This window comes from Gossypium arboreum, chromosome 3, assembly GCF_025698485.1.
Source record: "Gossypium arboreum isolate Shixiya-1 chromosome 3, ASM2569848v2, whole genome shotgun sequence".
NCBI lineage: Eukaryota > Viridiplantae > Streptophyta > Magnoliopsida > Malvales > Malvaceae > Gossypium > Gossypium arboreum.
Window position 1 is genome coordinate 138861194 of NC_069072.1, and position 18514 is coordinate 138879707.

Sequence of the window (18514 nt, forward strand, 5' to 3'; positions counted from 1 at the left end):
AACAGTGGATAGTGACTCTACACAAAATAAATTTGGCAATATTGATGAAAAGGTTGGAGTAGGTGGGGAAATTTATGTCCTTAATTCTAAACTAAATTATAAACCAATGTGCTCCTTTCCAAGTGAGGACAAGATTTGTATACTCTGGTAAGAAAATGGCAGTGTGGCTGAGAGAACTCCCAAAAAATTAAAACATTGAACTGAAAAAAAAAAAAACCAATAAATACCAAGATAGGAACTTCTATCTATCTTCCCATGGGGTATTAAATAAGTCACAAATTATATGAGAGAGAAAAAGAAAGAATATGCCCCAATCAATTAAGGTTGTTTGACTCGGAATGGATAGGTTGGGTCGAGATATCAGTTTGAAGAAGGGTAAAGAATTGGTTGAATTGCGAATCGGCTAAATCAGGTTTTTAAATATTCTTTTTTATTTTTATGAATTTTTATTTTTATTTTTTTATTAAATCGGTACGATCGATGGATGACTTGACTAATTTGATTATCGATTCGATTCTAAAAATATTGCGATCAATCATTTACAATTTGAAGTGTTTAAGAATTGGGTCGGGAATATATATGGTAGTATCATAATATTTACTTAAGTTTAGTTTGATTCAAATTTGTTTAATAAGGTCTGTTTAAATTTTTCAAAAATTTTGAAGAATCTGATTAAGTTCTAATAATTTTGGACAATCATGGCTCCCGCTACATTGAACTACTGATAAATTGAGTAGGTTACGAATAACAACGTACGAAGTTAGATTATGCATATAAATTGGCAAGATGAAAAATTTAACGCTTAACGTTTATATTTTTATCAATTTGATCTTCTTTTTTAACTAAATTTGGTCATTACCTTTTAAAAAGAGTCAAATTATTCTTTTTAATGGAAATTTTGATTAAAACATTAATTTTTTTAGTGATACTGGCGTGGTAACCTACGTAGCAGTCCACATGCACTTCAAGTTAACATGGTTCCATTTGTTTTATTTATTACGTTAACAATTAATTTAAAATTTATGAAAAAATAAAATAAAAATTGAAAAAATTATAAAAATTGCATAAAAATAGCATGAAGTACATCTAGATTGCCATATTTAATAACTTAACGTTTTAGTCAATATTTTTGATAAAAAAATCAATTTGACTCATTTTTAAAAGATTGGTGATTAAATTTCACTATTTCTAAAAGGTTGAAGATTAAATTTAGCTTAAAAAAAGAGAAGAATTATGACCATATTGACAAAAGACATAAACATTAAAAGTTAAATTTGACATTATGCCATTGAGAGACATAATTAAGAAGTGGCTTGTGCTCTGTTATCTGTATTGATTGCATCGGCGCTGATTATTGGAATGGTTAGCATGTGAAAGTCCCATTAGTATGTAATCTAGCTTGCATGTGCATTGGAGTCGTAGTTGGAAAGAAATTATAAACGTGGATATTGCAAAATCTAGCCATTGGTATTGGTTGTAGTATTGATCAGCTGTGTTGAGTTTATTTCGTAGTTGTTTAATGGCAATGAAATAGTATGGCTGATGCTCTGGCAATAGCAGGTATAAGGAGTCCTTCGTTTTTTGAAAGTCGGGAGGTGATTATTGTGGGCTGCATATTAGTTTTGGTTTGAGTTGATGTTGATGTTGATTGTCTCAGGTCGAGTGTTACTCTAGGAGTTTTTGTAATGTTTTTGTTTTTGAAAGAGGTTGATATTCTCAATCGAGAAAAAAATTATTAAAATGATGGTGTTAAATTTTCTAAAAGAAAACACTCTTCCTAACTTTTGAAAAAAAAATCTAGTTGAAAATGGTGTTTCTTAGCTATTTGTATTACTTAATAACATCATAAAAAATAGAAAGATGAAATATTTTATTGAGATTAAATCTCAAACAAGATCATAATAGAGGGATCAAAATCACAATTTGACCTTGGCGTATATTGTAATTAGCAGCAATAGCATCCACGACACTTACCGATAGTACTCCTCCCCCTACCAACGGCGAAACACCGAGTCGAAGGTCCCGATCCAACGGCAGCAATCCCTTCATCATCCATCCTTGAATCGAATGAGGAGCTCGGGGTCGATAACCGTCTCCTCTGATACTTCCCGGAACTTGTGGTTGACGACCATGAAGGCACAACATTAGCTTTCTTCAACCTCAATACCATTTTCCAAAACAAAGCGTTCAAAAGACCAGATCTCGAGTGTTTCTTTACGGGGTTTGTATTAGACTTGGTGTAGTACGACGGTGGAGGAGTTAGTGGAGGAACTAAAGATGTACCGGCGAATGCATGTTTTGGTGTTCCAGGCCGAGATTCCCATGTGAAAGGGACAGAACCGGAGGCTCCGCCATAGTAGACCCTGAAAGAAGGGTTTCTTCCCATTGAGTTTTGTTTAGATAAAAGCTTGGCAAAGAACTTGCTGTCGTCTTCATGCTTGATTTCGAGGGTTGTCTTGTTTTGGGGAAGGGGAAGATCAGTGCTTGTGTTGATGAACATTATGTTTTGATCGGACTTTTTGGACGGTGGTGGTGTTTTTTTGAGGGGGTTCAGTGACGATATGAGGAGACTAGATGATGATTGATGAAAGCTTCAGGCTTTATACAGGTTTCATAATATTAAGGGGTTAATTGCATCCAATGTCCTTAAATTATGATCTGAATTTAATTTTATGAATGTATTAATACCAAAATTTGACTAAAAATGTATTTACGAAGACAATAATTGCATTATTATTATTTTGTTTAATCTTTATGAAAGCTTTTGAAAAGTTTAATCATATGAGAGAATATTTGATGGGCCGTTAGTGTATAAGTTTCATACACATAAATAATAATACGATATCATCATTAGATAAGCAAAATAATAGTCGAAGGTTTATAAATAAATATTAATAATTTTATTTAAATATAATTAATTAATAATTAATAATAAATATAATTAATTAATTAATATTAATTAAATTTAAATAAGAATACATTAAAACGTAGATATTATAGTTTATGTGAAGTTGTGGGTTTTGGGCATCTTCTTCACCTATTGAAGTGTGTGGACCGACGGATGTTGATATGAGAAAAAGCCATTTTGGTCCGATGATTATGATTTTATATTATGATAGTTACATTACTTGAATTGTTATTTATACTCAATTTTGAGAGGAGGCTTTTTTTTTTTTTGGAGAGTTAGTTAATGTGTTGTCGGTTTGAAGTTGATAGATGTCTCAACGGAATGATATTGTTTTAGATTAGAGTTTTGTCTCTTAATTTTACAGAGAATTTGAGTGCTTGAAGAGGTGGAGGGTTTAACAGAGTAAGAGTGTCTCGTTAGATTGGATCGTACGTGGCGCCCAACCACCTATCAAGAAAACGTGAGCATTTGCACTTGATAGGGTTTGAACCTATACCCCTTAAATGGCAACAATAGGAATCTATGCATTATTGTCACTCAAGCTTTCTATAGAGTCTACAGACAAAATTCCAACAAAGGACAATCCCAATCTATTGAGAGGTTCCTTGGCTCCGGGTGGCCAACATTTTGTAGAATTCTCCAAATGGAGTCGATCTTCCCTCAACAAAAAAGCAAATGCCTCGTCAATAAGGGACATGCAAGGTGCACACTCATCTACCAAATGAAATGTGAGCATTTCCCTATGAAAGGGTTTGAGTCCCTAACCCATAACTTATAGGTCATATTGAGCTGAGCATGGTACCACTTAAGGTTATATGATAATTTATATTAGTCTGAACAAGCTTTTACTAGATTTTCAGTAAAACACTTGGTAATGGTTGAATCGGTTGTCTCTATATTTTAAATATTTTTTAATTTCTATGAATATTTGATAATTTATTTAATTAAAACCAAATTGATTGATTGAACTGATAGAATTGAAAACTGGTGGTCTAATTGATTCGACCATTGATCCAGTTTTAAAAACCTTAATATCACTTGGTCTAGTTCTTTTTTATTGAAGGGGCCCAATTTCTTATAGAGAAACCTTCGAAGAGTTGGCCTTCTAAAATTAACAAACCCCTTAATAAGTTGATATTGTTCTCGACTGGAGTTTTATCTTCAAACTCCAAGAAGAGCTCAAATGCTGTTACCTGCATTCATAGAACATGAGCTCTTTATCAAGAAGAACCATGGGTGGGGCATGAGCACAACTCGCCAAGCCCAAGCTTGTGACTTCGTTTTAATGTTTAGTTTAAGGTACCTCATAAGTTGTGTCCAATTTGGATGGACCAATTATTTTTTACTTTTTACACTCCACTTTAATAATATATACTGTAATGGTCGAGTAATAATTAAATTTACGCTGGTAAAAGAAAAAAAAAACACACACACACAACGCATGCAACAGTTAAAAGTAAAAAGCTTCTTTGATTTCAACACAATAAATTCAAATAAAAAAGAAGATTAACATCAAATATCAAATTATCAATCATTTTAACTGATTGAGTTTTACTCGATTGGTATGGATATTATTGTTAGTGTAAAATAACGTGAATTTAAACATACTTAAACACATTATCCTCCTATTTATATATTGAGAAGAGACTAAAAACAAATACGATAAATAATTTTTATTCTTTATTTCATACAATTTTGAATTTTTTTTTACTTTTCCTAAAGCTAAAAGAAAATAAACATAAAGCATTGATTGTGTTTGAAACTTTAAGTTGACCAACCAGTTATTAAATTACCATAATTTCTTCCTTTAATTATACATTAAGGAGCGTTTCTTGTCCTCTTTAAACTACCTTTTTTTTTCTAAATTAATTAGTTTAAATTAAAATAGATGATAATGTTACTCTGTGTTTCGAATTCAGCTTTACTTCGATGAACTAAACAGTTATTATAGAGTAAGAATTATTGGGTGATAAGATATCTGGTTAGAGAAAGTAATCAAGTCGTTGATTTTATTACTAAACCGTCTTCGGGTGAGAAGATATAAGGTTTTTGAGACTTTTGTTCGTTTTAATTTAATATTTTTTTCTGTTACAGTTCACAAAAAAATTGGATTAAGAAATTATAAACCATTTTCTTAATAGTATTAAAATTATGGTTTATAATTTCAACAATTTTAGTATTGTTTTATCCTAAATTTTAAAATATTTTAATTGAACTTAATTGGGTCTTTTACTATATTGGGATAAAGCAATATTCAATCTTTAAACTTGACAAAATTTTTCAATTTGATCCTTAAATTTTTTGTCCATATTAGCCTCGAAACTTGGTAAATGTTCTCAATTTGATCCCTAAACTTACATTTCTGTTAAGGTGTAGTGATGATGTGGCACAATCTTAGATTGCCACATTATTATACCTTAATGTAATTCAAGTTTTGAGACTAAATTAGAAAAACCTGTCAAGTTTCAAGACCAATGCAGAGAAAACAATCAAGGACCAAAATGAAAAAATTGTCAAGTTCAAGGATTAAATATTACTTTATCCCTAAAATTTAAGAAATTAACGACAATCATTAAAAATAAAATAAAATAAAGACAGAGAAAAAGAAAAAGAAAATCTCAACCGTCCAACACTCAAAAAATAAGGTTCTTGTCCTTTTAAAGTCCGTTAAGATTTATTGCCGTTGAAGCACTGTGTTCCCCCATATTGCCCCCACACACGCTTTGAATTTCCCATTCCCCATAAAGGGCACCCACCAAAAACCAAAATCCCCGCTTTTTTACCTCACAACTCCACTTAACCCATCGTAATTTTCTCCAAAAATCAAGGACATTTCTGTCAATAAAAGAAAAAAAACTCAAAATCTTCCCTTTTTCTTCTTCAGGCCCATAGTTCAGTACCGTTCCCTCTTTATAGCACTGTCGCTTTGTATTTTCCAGACAGTAGCAAAAAACGAAACCCCCCACAAAAACCAAACATTATTAAGTTCTTCGCAGATTTTAAGGTGTTTTAGTGTTCTTTTTTGTTTAGGATTCTGGGTTTTGTTTATTTTTTGTAATGGAAGTGGAAAGCTGTGAAATTGGTGGTGGTGGTGGTTCAGCCACCAAAACCGGTGGTTTAAGCGGCGGTGTGAGAGCTGAGATCGATACTTCGGCGCCGTTTGAATCAGTTAAAGAGGCTGCTTCTCGATTTGGTGGAATCGGTTATTGGAAACCCTCTCAACCTAAGCTCATGTCTGAAACTGAGGTAAAAATAAAATCTTGGTTTTTATTTTTGGTTCTTTTTAAGGAAAATGTTACTGGGTTTCATGTTTTTTTTTGTTTAAATTTTCAATGTGGATTCATAAAGTTCTTAACTTTGAAAATTTTAATGTGCTATCTGGCTGTCAAATTTGTGTTTTTTTTTTTCATATTTTTGCTTAAATTCTTGCTTTGTGGTAAAATAAATGGTGGAAAATCAGAATATTAAGTGTTTAGAAACGAATAATCCACTGTATTTTGCTTAATGCAGCTAAAAAAATTAAGCTTTTCATTGTTAAATTAAATCTTTTAGGGTTGTTTTGTATGGATTTTGCTGTCTTATACATACATACATACAAACATCCATACATAATACGTATGTTTGTATGTATGTATGTATCATTGTTTACTAGGTTTCACTATGGCTTCTTTATACTATAACTTTGAAGTTGTTGTAGTCTTCTTGTTAGTTCAATGATACATTTTGCTGTCTTATAAACACGTATATATACATGTATCATGTTTCATCATGCCTTCTTATTACTGTAACTTCGAAGTTTGTTGTTGTAGTCTTCTTGTTAGTGCAATGATACATATATATGGATTTTGCTGTCTTATAAAGACATATATATATACATATATACATGCATACAAACATGCATACAAACATACATATGTATCATTGTTTACTAGGTTTCCTCATGGCTTCTTTATTACTGTAACTTTGAAGCTTGTTGCTGTAGTCTTCTTGTTAATGCAACAACTTTTATAATATGAATTGTCTCAACGGCCCTCTAGTTTCAATTGATTGACGTTTCGAGTTTAAACTTTTTTCATGTTCATTGAATGTTTCGCAGCATGATGGGGAAGAAGTTGACATTGCGAAATTGGAGGAACAAGCGGCGAAATTGGAGAAAGATCTCATTGTTAAAGAAAGAGAAACATTGGATGTGCTGAAAGAACTCGAAACAACGAAATTAACCGTCGAAGAACTAAAATTAAAGCTGAAGAAAGAAGCATCCGAAGTGGATGTGAAGAACACGGATGCAGAGAAAGAGAATCGTCGTGGTGACCATCCGAACTTGGTGGGAACTTTAAGCCCCTGTCCTTCGGCAGCTCCAGGTTTAATCTTGATGGAGTTGAAACAGGCGAAACTGAACCTTTCGAGGACAACTAATGATCTTGCTGATATTCGAGGTTCGGTGGAATCACTAAACAAGAAATTAGAGAAGGAAAGGAATTCTCTCGAAAAGACTCGAGAGAGACTAAGTCAGAATTCTTTGAAGATATCGTCGCTCGAAGAAGAGTTAACTCAAACAAGACTGAAACTGCAAGTAGCAAAAGAGGCTGAAATCAAAACTGGGGTTGATAATCCTTTGGATATATCAAGGGAACTTCAAAGACTAAGTTCCGAAGCTGAACAATTCAAGAAAATAGGACAAGCAGCGAAATCGGAGGTTTCAAGAGCAGTATCCGAGATTGAACAGACTAAAACGAGAATAAAAACGACTGAGATGAGGATACTTGCTGCTAAGAAAATGAAGGAAGCTGCCCGAGCTGCTGAATCTTTGGCTCTTGCTGAGATAAAAAACCTTTCGCGAAAGGAGAGCTTGTCTGGAAATCCTGTGCAAAAAGCCGAAGGGGTGACTATTTCATATGAGGAGTACTCTGCCTTGATGTCCAAGGCACAAAACGCCGAGGAACTTTCTAATAAGAAAGTAGTCGATGCTATGGTCCAAGTTGATGAAGCAAATGTTTCGAAAATGGAAATCTTGAAGAAAGTAGAAGAGGCCACGGAGGAAATTAAAACGAGTAAGAAAGCCTTGGAAGAAGCATTAAACCGAGTAGAAGCTGCGAACAAAGGCAAGCTGGAAGTCGAGGAAGCTCTTCGGAAATGGAGATCTGAGCATGGTCAGAAACGACGTTCCTTACACAACCCTACCAAGTTCAAGAGTTCTTACCCATCTCACAATCGAAAAGATTCTCGTTTATTCGACGTGAATGGATTGAATCTGGTTAACAACGGTCCAACCCCGGTTTTGAAACCAACCCTATCCATAGGTCAAATACTTAGCCGAAAGTTGCTTCTTCCTGAAGACTTTGAAACTGAGATGCTAGCAGAGAAAGGCACTGTGAAAAGAAAAGTGTCATTGGGTCAAATGCTCGGCAAACAAAACGGTGATTACATAATCAACTCTCAGACAACCGAGAGAGAAACCAGTCACAAACAGTTCTCAGGGAAAAGGAAGAAGTTCGGGTTTGCTCGGTTTTCGCTCCTTTTAGCTAAACAAAATAAGAAAAAGAAGAAGCCAACTCTCAACTTGAGGTAGATGCTGTGAGATATATATATATTATATAAGTGAAGCACTAACTCTATTAATTACTTGTATTGTTTGACCTCATTTCTCTTCAAAGCTTCATGCTTTTTATGTTATGTTTGTTTAGGTTCTTCTCTAGGCCATGTCTGCCATGTTTGAATATCATGTTTGCTCAACTTAAATGAAATATGACTTGAATGTTGTGCCATTTTATGCATCTGTTTACTTTGCCATAGTTTTGTAAATGTTGAGATTCGAATCTTAGATATGTTTGATGTCATGATAACCACATAAATCGATTAAGCATATCAACAAGTGTTGGGTGCAATTGTTTTCTCGGGAGAAAAAATAAACATGAAAAATACTTTAATTATATGAAAACTATTGACTATGCGTTAAAATTGTTGATCTAATAAGAAAGGATTAAGCTCATTAACATCAAGTACTTCAAAGGTAAAAATACCATGGAGATCTTTGCATTAGGAATTTGATTGCAATTGGCTCTCTTTATGTAAGAACAAAACACAAATCAATCATTTTTATTAAAAAATTCATCATTTTCTACTTTTAATCATAAAAATAGATGAAATTTTTAACAGAAAGACCAATTTGCTCTTTGATTTAACGTACTGATACTAATTTGTCTATTTTTTAGTACAATGATTTTTTATGCTACTTTTACCGTACCTTATTCTACATGAGGATGATAAGCAATGGGGATTGCAAACAGTTCATGTTTTCTTCTTATTGACAAACCAAGAGCCTCTGTCATGTCCAAATCTTCAGGCTTCATTCCATTTGGAAGTTTCCAATCAAAGTGATACAATAAGTTTGCAATTGGCAACTCAATGTTGCTCCAAGCAAATGAAATACCGGGACAAATCCTTCTTCCGGCACCGAACGGTATGTATTTGAAATCCGTTCCTTTAAAATCAATTGAATTATCAAGGAACCTTTCAGGACAAAATGTCTCGGCATTATCCCAATGCTTAGGATCTTTTCCGATCGCTCCTGCGTTAACGAGGACTTTAAATTTGGCGGGTATATCGTAACCATCGAGCTGACAATCCTCGCGGCATTCTCTTAGTACTAGAGGCACGGCAGGATGTAGCCTTATGGATTCTTTGATGACTGCTTTCACGTACTTCAGCTCATGAATGCTTCCTTCATCTACATATCCTTTGCCGGTAAATACCCGTCTTACCTCGTTCTTCGCCTTTTCCATAATCCCGGGGTTCTTCAGCAGTTCTGCCATTGTCCATTCCACAGTTATTGACGACGTTTCGCTCCCGGCACTGAACATGTCCTGAAAGTGGAGAATGGAGTCTTACTAAGCACTTATGCATACTATGCTACAAATGAAAAACAAAAACTCAAAAACTGACCAAGATGATTGCTTTGATGTTGTCAACCGATAGAGGGAACTCGAGATCACTGTTTTCTTGAAGATCTAAAAGAATATCAACCAAATCTTTCATTTCTTCACTGTCAACACCGTATATTTTCCTTCTCTCTTGGTGCTCGGCAATGATGTCCTCGAGTATCCTATCGGCTTCCTTATGCAGCTTCTCGAATTCGAGTCTCCCGCTAAGTAATTCGAGCAGCTTAAGAGATGGGAACATATCGGCAATAGTGAACCTTCCCGATAACTTACTAACTCGAGTGATGATCGATATGAAAGCTTCTTGATCTTTGCATTTCTCACTGAAAGCTGCTCTTGATGTTACCCCATATGTCAATGAGAAAATCTTTTTACTAAGATTGATACCTGAATTACTCCCCGATAAAGCGATCGAGTTGATAAAACTCGACACCTCCTCTTCTCGAACTTTCCGGAACGATTCAACACGTTTCAGGCTTAAAAGCTCGGTGACGCAGATTTTCCGTAGGTGTCTCCAATAACTACCGTAAGGCGAGAAAACGATGTTGGTTGAATCATAAGACATTATCTTAGAAGCTAATATGGTAGGCCTTGAAGCAAAGCTGATATCGTTGGTTTTCAAAGCTTCTTCGGCTAATTCCGGTGACGATATTACGATATACGAAATGGACCCGGTTTTGAGATGGATCAAAGAACCATATGTTTTAGCCATGTTTGCTAATGTTCGGTGAGGCAATGAACCAACCAGTTGGTGCATGTTACCTATCAAAGGTAGCTTCCATGGCCCTGGAGGTAACTTTTTCACTGGTTTTTTGGGTTTTAGTAGATGAACTATGACCAGAATGATGAACAAGGATATGATTATGTTGATCATGATGAACACAAGTGATAACAAACATGTAATCTACACACATACATATGTATATGAGTGTGTGTGTGTGTGGGTATGGGGAATCAAATCAATCCAAGGAAGCTGCCGTATAGATAAGTACAAAGCAAAACCTGCACTCCAAAAATTTATGGCGTCTTGAACTAATAACATTTAATGAAGCAACCCCATTTTTGTTTATTTGGATTTAGGATAAAGAAAACAAATACAAATACCTACAAATAAGGTACGAATTTCTGAATAACTACACAAGAGCTTTGCTCAGCAGCACTGACTAGCAACAGTGGACCTAAATAAATAAATATGTATGTTGTTGAAAAATGGTCCCGGGACTGTTAGTTAAGAGTGAGGAGTTTATAGGCGGGGTTGGGGTTAAGTATGAGACTAATTCGGGATTAGTTATGACATTAACATATTTTAAATGAAGCTCAAGTTAATTAATATTTGTAAATAGTTAATTTAAATTTATTTTAAATTCGACTCATTTTATTTTTTAAAAAATAAAAATATATTTATATTGTCTTTAATTTAATATCATTAACTTATTAATAAGTTTAAGTTTTGATTACTTCAAAAGGTCATAAAATGATCATTGAATTATTTGAAAATTTTTATTTAATTCGTCGGATTGTTAAAATCACTGCTATTTTATTTGCATCGATTGAAAGTTCTTTCTTTTTTTTTACAGTTCTACCTGTTTAAATAGAAATGATATTTTGAAAATTTTTTATCGAAAAGTATTGGAGTAATATTTTCTCGTATCATATTTGTCGGCCACATGCAAGCATTAAAAATTAGAAAAGCCTTCTATGTTTCTGACAGTGGGTTTGTCTGCTCCAATTTATACTGCTATAAAGCTGGAATGAAAATGGCCGTTGAAGGATCAAAGTGAAAAAATTACCCAGTTTTAGGACCAATACAAACAAAAAAAAATTAGGGATTAAATTGGAGATATTATCAAATTCAAATACTAAAGATGTAATCGACCGCAGGGTATTAAAACCTCGAGAAAGGATGAGCTTTAAGAATAGGCGAAGACAAGTCGAAGGCTTTGGCCAATTCAACACTCAAAAAAGGGAATAATTTTCGTCTCCATTCAATCTTTCTGCCGCTGACCATTCTTTCCTAAGGGTAAAAGATCACTTTTTTCTTCAATTATTTCCTTTATTTCCGTTCAACTTCCATAGATCTTTTATTATCTTAATCTGGGTTTCCTTTAATTTGACAATTAATTTCTAATTGCTTGTTTAATTTCGTGCTTTCACGGGTTTTTCTTCATTTTCTTTGTTGATTAGCTTTTGGTTTCTGTTTCATCTTATGTTTAGGGTTCATCATGTGCAATTTGAAGACCCAAATCAGAATATGCTATTGTTATAAGATTAATTATTAAGAATTGGTGTTGGATATTATCTGTTTTTGAATAGTTTGATTAGTTTAATCTTTGTTGATATAAAATTCAAGTTATGGAAGCGGAAGGTGGTTCACACGGTGGTGTCGAGAACCGAAGTAGAGTTGATAGGTTTTGGATGCTTGAGTCAAGCTATATATATATATATATATATCTCTTCCTTGACCGGTCCAACGTAGTATAGGTGTTGAACCGATGGGAAGTTATTAGCAGAGTCATGGAGGGTCTTAACCTTGGAAGTGGTTGGGAGGTTTCTGTCCCCACGTAGGTTCAAATGTGATTGGTGAAGTCCCGTGTGCTATGCTTGTAAGGTTCTGTTTTTGGATGGTTTGATTAGTTTCATATTTGTTGATACAAAATTCTAGTTACGGAAGAGGGAGGAGGTTCACATGCTGGTGTCGAGAACCTAATTGACGTTGTTAGGTTTTGGATGGTTGAGTCAAACTATATATATGTATATCATCCTTGATCAATCCATCATAATATAGGTGTTGGACCAATGGGAAGTTAATAGCTGAGTGATGGAGGGTCTTAACATGTGTGCTTGGAAGTGATTGAGAGGTCTGCTGTCCCCATGTGTGTTCATATATGATTAGACTTTCTGTTAGTAGTTTGATCTCCATGTGTTTGGCTAAGAGATTTCTTTCGGGTATAGTTGTTGGGTGATCCTGATGTGCTAGGACTATCTCTTAGGCAAAGTGATTAGGTGAAGCGTGGTGGTTTTCGAGCTTTCTTGGTGTTAGGCCCAACAATCTTATTTTGGTGTTTGGACTCGGTTGTACATAGCTTGTTAGAGTTTTGGTTGTTTTGGCCCCAGCTATCGAGTGATTTTATGTATTAGTTTTAAGGATATCAAGTGTTGTTATTATATAATCTTTTAGCTTCTTTTATGCTAGTATAGAAGACATCGACTTTTCCTTTCTTTAGCATTATGGGAAACTCATCCTATTTAATGCAAACTCCAGGCATTATGGATGCGAGATTCGGGCTCTTGTTTCTCTTCATGTTGGGTGCTACTTGGGCATGTAACGCCCGACAACTAGAAGTTGTTGAGGTAGTAATCTTGGATCCATCAGGTAAATTCTCTTACTTTCTTTTTCCTAGTAGCAAGGGAGGGTGGATTTTTATGCTGCGGGGGAGGCTTTAATAGTAAATTAGCCCTTAAACTATATCACAATTCCTGAGAAGTGATCCATAAAGTATTAATTTTGCCCCAGTTTACATAAAAGCAATATCAACCAATAAGAATGTGACACATGGTACATTCTTATTGGATGTTGTACATATTTGGTAAAACAGGACAAAATTGATAGTTTAGGGACCACTTTGGGAAAAGAAAGAACTTTAATGACCAATCTAGGAATTGGGGTATAGTTTAGAGGACAAAATTGATAGTTTAATGACCCGGAATTCTCGGTTCAGTTGTCCAGGTAAACTGGAGGCAAGATGAAAAAGTGATAGAAACGGTTGCTCGGAATGACAACGTGTGCACCTTGTGTGAGGAATTTACTACTGAGGCAGTTGATTACCTTTCACAGAATAAAACGCAGACTGAGATAATTGAGATTCTTCACAAAAGTTGCTCCCGTTTACGAGCTTTTGAGCCCCAGGTAAAAGCATAAAACATTACAGAATTCTTGTTCTTCCTTCCATTCTCTTCTATTCTCTTCCTAAATTCGAGAAATACTAATTTAATCACTACCCGATTTATACTGCACAGTGCATTACACTTGTGGACTACTATGCACCTCTCTTCTTCTTGGAAATATCTTCAGTACAACCTCAAGATTTCTGTACAAAGTTCAACCTTTGTCAAAAAGTTGCACTTATATCTTCACAATTCCGCGAAGATAGTTGTGGCATGTGCCACCGTGCTATTTCTGAAGTACTAATGAAGTTGCAAGATCCCGATACAAAGGTGTGATCTTAATACGTATTTGAAATGAACATACATGCAAGTAGCTTTTCCTTTTGGTTGAATTAGTACAGTGTAGGTAAAAGTACCATGAATGTCTCTATACTAAGAGTCAAATTGTGTTTTGGCCTTTTTACTAAAAAATGGGCAAACTAGCCTCTGTATATTAAATCAAAGAGCAAATTGATCTTTTCTGTGAAAATTTCATCTATTTTTACAGTTAAAAACTGGTTCTTGAGGTACACGAGCCATGTTAGTTTTTATTAGTAAAAATAAATGAAATTTTCAGCAGAAAAGATCAATTTGCTCTTTGATTTAATGTTCAAGGATTAATTTGTCCATTTTTTAGTAAAGAGGCTAAAATGCAATCTGACAATTAGCATAAATGTCTCCATTATACTTTTACCGTATAATGTATGATTAGTTCGAGACTAATTCATACACACACTTTTTATTGAAAAAGTTCTTGTTTTAATGTGAGTTGTCTCCTTTTGTTCATCGATGCCAGTTGGAGATACTCGAGCTTCTTTTGAAAGGATGTAATTCAGTGCAGAACTATGTGCAAAAGGTGAGTGTAATCAGTTTTAGACTGACTCATCGAGCTTTTGCTTTTTTTTTTTATTGGTTTTTTTCTGCTAAACACTTAAACCTGCCGTTGTGGTGTTCTTTTTGTCAGTGTAAGCGGTTGGTTTTCGAGTATGGGCCATTGATCCTCGCAAATGCCGAGCACTTCTTGGAAACTACCGATATTTGCACCATACTTCATGCCTGTGATGGTGGAAAGCAAGAATCAGTGGCAGATTCTTGATTTTATTTTATGAAAACCACAAAGGATATTTTGTTGTAATATAGTGTATATATATACACGTAAAGCATTTTAATCCCAGGTTTGCAAATTGTGTGTTGAACGAATTATAAATATTGAAAATGTTATGTATTTGCTCGAATTTGAACTTGACTTGAAATTAGTTGTTATTCGAAAAAAATTTCGATCCTAATGATCAACCTGATCCCGGCTATTTGCCATGCCTTTAAATATGCTTTGCGTCATATACGGGTTATCATTTTGATCTCTCAACTAGGTTGATATCGATATTATTTTAAATGTTTAGGGTGAATTTTATTGAACTTTCTTTGTTATAAGGCAATAATTTCAGTTCTAAATGATGAAATTTTTGTCAGAGAGAAAGACTTTCCACTCACTTGTCATACAGTATTGTGTAAATGCTAGGCCATGGACTCTTGTCACTTGGGGCTACTTTCTTTGAACAAATTAGTGTGATTGCACCCAAGTTCCGGTAAAAAATAGCTGATTTAAAATTATAATGATAAAATTAGTGTTAAAAATAATTATAAATAGAAGAATCAAAAATGGGACAGGAGACATTGAAACTGATGAAACATAATTTTTTTTAAAGTATTCTTATTTATTAAAAGATTAATATTTATACAAATAATATTATTTTATATTGCTTCATTAAAAAATTAATTTTTTTCTCCTAATTATTGACGTAGCATGTTGATGACACTTATGCATGTTGGTTAGAGAGTGTTGATTTACATAAGGGATGAGGTCAGGATCGAAGATACTTATTGGATCCCTCCTACTGCATACAAACAAATTGCATGCCATGCCCTTCCTATGCCTTACTAGATACAAACAAATTGCATGGCCCAATCATATCATACATAGCATTGATTTGATTGCTATGTCTCACTCATAATTCACATCAACACATGTCTAAATTTTCAGATGCAACAAAAAACAAAAAAAACAAAACAAAACATTTGACAGTCCTTTAATTGAACTGAACATACAATCAAATTAAACTGAAGAAATTAATTGAAAGTAATTGAACTATTTAAAATGGATCAAAATTGCCGATTATATCTTAATCAATTGGTATAAACATCATTACTGAAACATATTATCTTACTATTTATAGATTAAGAGCCATAAATAATTTTAAATATTGTATAAAATATTGATATAATTAAAATCTATAATGAAATTGTTTAAAAAATAAAATGAATCATAATCTGTAACAAAAAGAAAAGGTGCCAGCCACGTTCAAGCAACTTTTAGAAATGAATAACATTTTGAAACAGCAGAAATTAAAGGGGCATGAAAATCATAATCTCAAAAACCAACTTAGTTCATTTAAACATAATGATTATGCTTTAAAAACAACTCATCCATTTAAATCAGTCTCCCAAAATCCAAGTCTAGATTTGAAAATTTGGATACCTTTCAGAAATAAGAAACAGCTAGCTACTTGCGCAACATAAACATTAATAACGTAACAAAATGGAGATAAGAGGAAGTGATCAACGAAGCCTCCTAGCTTCCCTCTCAGACTCGAGCAAGGTGAGAATATCTCCCTCCCTGACCGGTCCCTTCACGTTCCTCATAATAAAACGGTTCTGATCATCCAAAAACTTGACTCTCACTTGAGTCACCTGACCTCTCGATCCCGTCCTTCCCATAATTTTCACCACCACAGCAAACTTAATTTGTGAATCCATCCTGCAAACAATCATGCAGCATTGTTTTTAACATCATGGCTCAAAAATGTTTGAATTTAAGATGCTCGATAAGGATAGCTAAAACAAAATTATTGATTGCATATTTGAAGGCCCCATCTAAACAAATTGGATAGAAAAATGTTCCAGCAGAGCAGAAATGGTTCATTATGATCCATAAACTAACATTTTCGCAACTTAACAGCAAACTTTCAACAGATAATTAAGTAAACTAATCTTGAAAATCGATTAAACAGGACTATTGCTGATAAATTAAATCAATAACTTGAAAAGGGTACCTAGAGACAACATTATTTGTCATAAATTTGAAAACCCATTACACCAAATTAGATAGATAATGCACCAGCAAAGTAGCATAAGTTCATGAAGATCCTTACACTTACAGTTTTGCAAATTAACAGCAGACTTCAACAGATAACCAAGTAATCTACTCTTCAAAACAGATTTAACACGACCATTGCAGATTCAATTTAACCCCGTTATGCCAAATTTGATAGAAAAAAGCTTCGGCAAAGCAGCATGGTTCATTGAGATCAATACACTTTCTACTTTGCAAATTAACAGCATGCTTCATGAGATAATCAAATGATCTACTCTTAAAAACAAATTAAACAGTACTACTACTGAATATATTTAATGAAACACTTGAAAAGGGACCTCAAAAAAAGATTATTGATCATAATTAGAAAACTCATTTCACCGAATTTGACAGAAAAACGCTTCAGCAGAATCAGCAACTGTTCATTAAGATTCATACACTTTCATCACATATTGGCAGCATGGCTCAACAGATAATCTATTGCTGATTAAACTTAATAAAGAAAAACAACTTAGTTCTTCCATAAACAAAGAAAAAAAAAGAGATGCCAAAGAAATTTATAAACAGCGAAACAACAATAGATCCGACCTTAAATGTAACTAAAGGAAACTACAAAAAAGCTGGACCGGAATAGATAAAACGTACCTTAAATTTGGCTAAGTAAGAGGCCAACGACACCGTAGCGGCTGCTTCTTGTGAATTTCAGAGTAAGGGAATGATAAAAGCCCTAGAATTAGGGTTTATATAGGCAAGTTTTTGAAATGACGATTATATTCAAGGTGATTTGGGCTTGTAGCCAGAGGCTGATTTGGGGGGGTTGCGGGGGGGGGTTTGGACAGTGGCCTGGCTCATGAAATTTTTTAAAAATTTTAAATTATTAAAGGTAAAATTTTACTTTGCTTCTTTAAAATTATAAAAATTTAATTTAATTTTTTAAAAATTATAAATATATAAACTATATAAAATTAAAATTTTATTCGGCTCCCCTAAAAATTTATTTTAGCTTCACCACTGCTTGTAACTTGGGGTATTACGGTCCACTTATGGCTTTAGAGACGTGTAGGCGGGTGTAAGTGACAGTCCTTTAAAATAGTCAAATTCTTATCCCATAGCACGATCCTTCCTTGTGTAACCTGAAACTCTTTTTATTCCTTTGGTCTTTAACCTCTTTCTTTGAAAAGTAACGAGAAAAAACTTCTGCTGCAGTCTCAGATCCGATAGTGAATTTTACAGTAAATCTTGTTACCTTCTTATGAGCTCTTCCGAAGTGTGCGTTTAGAGTAGTAATACTTGGGTACTCTAATGTTACCCCATTCGCAAACTTCTTCGATCACTTTGATAACTCGGATTAACTTTAGTTTTTTAGTGTTTCGGGTGAAAGCTTTGAATTATCAATTTTATAGTAAGAATTTTCTCTAATATGTCCAATAGCATTTCTCATTCCGTTTGAATTTTCTCTAATATGTCCAATAACTTACAAACAGAGTGCGTGCTGCTTCCTATTAGGCTGAAATTTGAAATTTAATTGCTTTATAATTATGTTATTTTATTTTTATAATATTATTAGTCGATCTAGATTGATTAAAATGTTAA

At 33.8% G+C, this 18514-nt stretch overlaps 5 protein-coding genes across 5 annotated transcripts; 2 read left to right on the top strand and 3 right to left on the bottom strand.

Annotated features, from left to right (window-relative positions):
- Positions 1-1798: 1798 nt before the first annotated feature.
- On the bottom strand, positions 1799-2603 carry LOC108475627 (uncharacterized). The gene has a single exon (XM_017777610.2). It carries the CDS (start codon positions 2498-2500, stop codon positions 1946-1948), a length of 555 nt encoding a protein of 184 aa, XP_017633099.1. The 5' UTR covers positions 2501-2603; the 3' UTR covers positions 1799-1945.
- A 3084-nt stretch (positions 2604-5687) lies between these two features.
- LOC108476361 (WEB family protein At2g38370) lies at positions 5688-8673 on the top strand. The gene is made up of 2 exons (XM_017778558.1): positions 5688-6154; positions 7005-8673. The coding sequence occupies exons 1-2, from the start codon at positions 5966-5968 to the stop codon at positions 8475-8477; spliced, it is 1662 nt and encodes a 553-aa protein (XP_017634047.1). The 5' UTR covers positions 5688-5965; the 3' UTR covers positions 8478-8673.
- A 298-nt stretch (positions 8674-8971) lies between these two features.
- On the bottom strand, positions 8972-11043 carry LOC108475481 (cytochrome P450 71D10-like). Its single transcript, XM_017777449.2, has 2 exons — positions 9851-11043; positions 8972-9771 (listed from the first exon to the last, which is right to left on the bottom strand). The coding sequence occupies exons 1-2, from the start codon at positions 10718-10720 to the stop codon at positions 9154-9156; spliced, it is 1488 nt and encodes a 495-aa protein (XP_017632938.1). The 5' UTR covers positions 10721-11043; the 3' UTR covers positions 8972-9153.
- Positions 11044-11715: 672 nt separating this feature from the next.
- On the top strand, positions 11716-15247 carry LOC108474691 (uncharacterized). The gene is made up of 6 exons (XM_017776687.2): positions 11716-11866; positions 13109-13219; positions 13566-13753; positions 13864-14061; positions 14567-14626; positions 14735-15247. The coding sequence occupies exons 2-6, from the start codon at positions 13114-13116 to the stop codon at positions 14864-14866; spliced, it is 684 nt and encodes a 227-aa protein (XP_017632176.1). The 5' UTR covers positions 11716-11866; positions 13109-13113; the 3' UTR covers positions 14867-15247.
- A 946-nt stretch (positions 15248-16193) lies between these two features.
- On the bottom strand, positions 16194-17706 carry LOC108474803 (40S ribosomal protein S28). Its single transcript, XM_053026109.1, has 2 exons — positions 17567-17706; positions 16194-16585 (listed from the first exon to the last, which is right to left on the bottom strand). Exon 2 carries the CDS (start codon positions 16582-16584, stop codon positions 16387-16389), a length of 198 nt encoding a protein of 65 aa, XP_052882069.1. The 5' UTR covers position 16585; positions 17567-17706; the 3' UTR covers positions 16194-16386.
- Between the last annotated feature and the right edge of the window lie 808 nt (positions 17707-18514).

Excerpts from the sequence above, each read along its gene's own strand:
- LOC108475627 (XM_017777610.2), bottom strand. The coding sequence starts at position 2,500 with ATGTTCATCAACACAAGCACTGATCTTCCCCTTCCCCAAAACAAGACA.
- LOC108475481 (XM_017777449.2), bottom strand. The coding sequence starts at position 10,720 with ATGATCAACATAATCATATCCTTGTTCATCATTCTGGTCATAGTTCAT. Across the intron at positions 9,772-9,850 it reads ACATCAAAGCAATCATCTTG|GACATGTTCAGTGCCGGGAG; the intron begins GTCAGTTTTTGA and ends CTCCACTTTCAG.
- LOC108474691 (XM_017776687.2), top strand. The coding sequence starts at position 13,114 with ATGGATGCGAGATTCGGGCTCTTGTTTCTCTTCATGTTGGGTGCTACT. Across the intron at positions 13,220-13,565 it reads AGTAATCTTGGATCCATCAG|TTGTCCAGGTAAACTGGAGG; the intron begins GTAAATTCTCTT and ends TTCTCGGTTCAG. Across the intron at positions 14,627-14,734 it reads TGCAGAACTATGTGCAAAAG|TGTAAGCGGTTGGTTTTCGA; the intron begins GTGAGTGTAATC and ends TCTTTTTGTCAG.
- LOC108474803 (XM_053026109.1), bottom strand. The coding sequence starts at position 16,584 with ATGGATTCACAAATTAAGTTTGCTGTGGTGGTGAAAATTATGGGAAGG.
- LOC108476361 (XM_017778558.1), top strand. The coding sequence starts at position 5,966 with ATGGAAGTGGAAAGCTGTGAAATTGGTGGTGGTGGTGGTTCAGCCACC. Across the intron at positions 6,155-7,004 it reads AGCTCATGTCTGAAACTGAG|CATGATGGGGAAGAAGTTGA; the intron begins GTAAAAATAAAA and ends AATGTTTCGCAG.